The 2,555-nt window shown below is 62.8% G+C and overlaps 1 protein-coding gene across 2 annotated transcripts in view; it reads right to left on the minus strand.

The window, feature by feature from the left end:
* The window catches only part of RRM1 (ribonucleotide reductase catalytic subunit M1), a 24,927-nt gene extending 22,915 nt beyond the window's left edge, over nucleotides 1-2,012 (minus strand). For both annotated transcript variants that reach the window (XR_001878627.1, XM_017838894.1), the window contains exons 1-2: nucleotides 1,875-2,012; nucleotides 805-893 (exon numbers count right to left, since the gene is read on the minus strand). Coding sequence is in view for 1 of the 2 variants with exons in the window: in XM_017838894.1 (XP_017694383.1) it covers nucleotides 805-893; nucleotides 1,875-1,893 (108 nt within the window). In the remaining variant the exon portion in view is untranslated. The remainder of the gene's footprint in view (nucleotides 1-804; nucleotides 894-1,874) is intronic.
* Nucleotides 2,013-2,555: the final 543 nt, after the last annotated feature.

Below are 2,555 nucleotides of genomic sequence, written 5' to 3' on the forward strand. Positions count from 1 at the left end.
GACTGGATGTGGCATCAGTGCCATGGGCTGGGAACCACGGCGGAGTTGGATCAAGGGTTGGACTTGATGATCTCAGAGGTCCTTTCCAACCCGGCTGATTCTGTGATTCTCTGATGTTAATGAACAAGGTTTATGGTGATCTAGAACACCAAAAGGGATTTTCCCCCTCCACAGTCTCTGCACCTGGGAAGCAAAAACCCTCAGATCACAAAGAACCAAAGCAAAAACCATTATGGATGTGTTTGCCGAGAGTTCATGGAATCACAGAACATCCTGAGCGGGAAGGGACCCCCAAGGGATCACTGAATCCAACTCCTGGCCTGGCACAGGACACTCCAAAAGTTCTGCTGCAGCTTTTCCCAGGAGAAATTGGGGTCAGGGCAGCTCCAAGCCAGGATGAGGAGCTGGGAACAGGGCAGAGTGGGATTCATTGGATGAGGGGCAGGGAACAGGGCAGAGTGGGATTCANGAACAGGGCAGAGTGGGATTCATTGGATGAGGGGCAGGGAACAGGGCAGAGTGGGATTTATTGGATGAGGGGCAGGGAACAGGGCAGAGTGGGATTTATTGGATGAGGGGCAGGGAACAGGGCAGAGTGTGACTCATCGGATGAGGAGCTGGGAACAGGGCAGAGTGGGATTTATTGGATGAGGGGCAGGGAAGAGGGCAGAGTGGGATTTATTGGATGAGGGGCAGGGAACAGGGCAGAGTCTGATTCATTGGATGAGGGGCAGGGAACAGGGCAGAGTGTGACTCATCGGGTGAGGGGCAGGGAACAGGCCAGCAGGGCAGGGAGGGACTCACAGGGTCCACGAAGTCGGCGTTGAGGCCGTAGCAGAGCTTCTGGATGCGCGACGTGATCTTGTCAAACATGACCCGCTCCTGGCGCCCATCTGGGGACAACAGGCCGTGTCACACCAGTCTGGCACCAGCCAGAGCCAGGTAAGCACAGTGCCCCTCTCCCAGCCCCCCTCCTGCAGGGGGATTCGGGTGGGAATCACCAGGGACAGCCTGCTCAGGTGGGGCCCCAGGAGAGGGGAGGCTCCCCTTCCACCCCAGGAATTCCCACCTTAAACTGCACTAACCCAAATCCAGTGGTGGGGACCCAGCTGAGGGTCACCCACTGCCCCCCAGGCTGGGGACCCCTCCCCTGGGCCAGCAGCCCTTGGATCAAAGGGTGGGGACCAAGGCCAAAGCTCCTGGATGGGGACATGGAGGGGATTGGGGGGGGGTGGAATGTGTGTGTGTGTGTGTGTTGGGGGTCTCCCAGAACAGAGGGCTCTCATCTCTCACTCTGGTGCCATGGGGGAGCTCCCACACCCTGATGGGGTGCAGATGGGGTCCCATCCCCTCACACCACGTGCCATGGGGGACCCCCAGAGCTGAGGGAACCCCATCCTTCCACATGCCATGAACCTCCCAAAACTGGGGCGGGGACCCCATCTGGTCACTTCGGGTGCCATGAGCTACTCCCAAAACAGAATGGGGTTCATCCTTCAACATGTCACGAGGGAACCTCCCAAAATGGGGGGATACCCTCCCCTCTCACCAGCTGCCCCTGGTGGGACCCCCAATGGGAAGGGGTTCCATCCCTCCACGTGCCACGAGGGAACCTCCCAAACCAGGAGTGGGGATTCCCCTTCAGGTGCCATGAGGGACCCCCAAAGCAGAAGGAATCTCATCCTTCCATGGGCCATGAGGGAACCTCCCAAAAAACCGCGGCGACTCCATCTGATCACTTCGAGTGCCATGAGAAGGACCCCCAGAGCCGAGGGGTCCCATCCCCTCACGGTGGGTGCCCTGAGCAGGGCCGTGCCCCCCTCCCCTGCACTCGGTCCAGAGAGGGCCCCCCGAGGGGCGGACGGAGCCCTCACCCCGCTTCACGACGTGCATGGCGGCGGCGGCGGCGGCGTCCCGGCTCCCTCACGGCGGGTCCCTCACAGCACTCGCGGCCCCTCTCGGACCCTGACAGCCCCCCCCGCTCCTCACGGCCCCTCTCGGCCCTCAACAGCCCCTCTGTCCCCCCTCACGGCCCCCCCACAGTCCCCCCGCAGCCCTCACGGCTCCGCCGCTCCGCCGTTCCCGCTCTCGCCGCTCTCGCCCCACCCCGCGCTGAGGCCGCCGCTGCCCTCTTCACTGCGGGCACCACCTCCTGCTCTGCCCCCTGCCCGCCCCGCCGAGCCCCCGGCGCCGCCGGTCACGGCCGGCGAACACTGATCCCGGCCCCCATCCCGGTATTCCCGCTGCTGTCCCCCGGGAATCGCCACCCCGCCGGGGACCACCGGGAATCCCGCCCGGTTTAAAGATGGCGACCCCGCACCCCCCTCCGCGGCGTGAGGGGCCGCGCCGAGGGCACCGCGACGGAGAGCGCGAGGGGACAAAAGGCATGGCCTCGTCCCGCGCCAGAGCGACAAAACGGTGAAAATATCGGTTATAATCCATAAATAGAATGTGGGATTAAACATCCCCAGTGTGGGGAGGTGGAGATGCTGGAGCCAGTCCAGAGAGACCACGGAGCTGCTCCCAGGGCTGGAGCCCCTCTGCTCTGGAGCCAG

Source organism: Lepidothrix coronata, unplaced genomic scaffold (assembly GCF_001604755.1).
Source record: "Lepidothrix coronata isolate B3197 unplaced genomic scaffold, Lepidothrix_coronata-1.0 Scaffold367, whole genome shotgun sequence".
NCBI classification, from domain to species: Eukaryota; Metazoa; Chordata; class Aves; order Passeriformes; family Pipridae; genus Lepidothrix; species Lepidothrix coronata.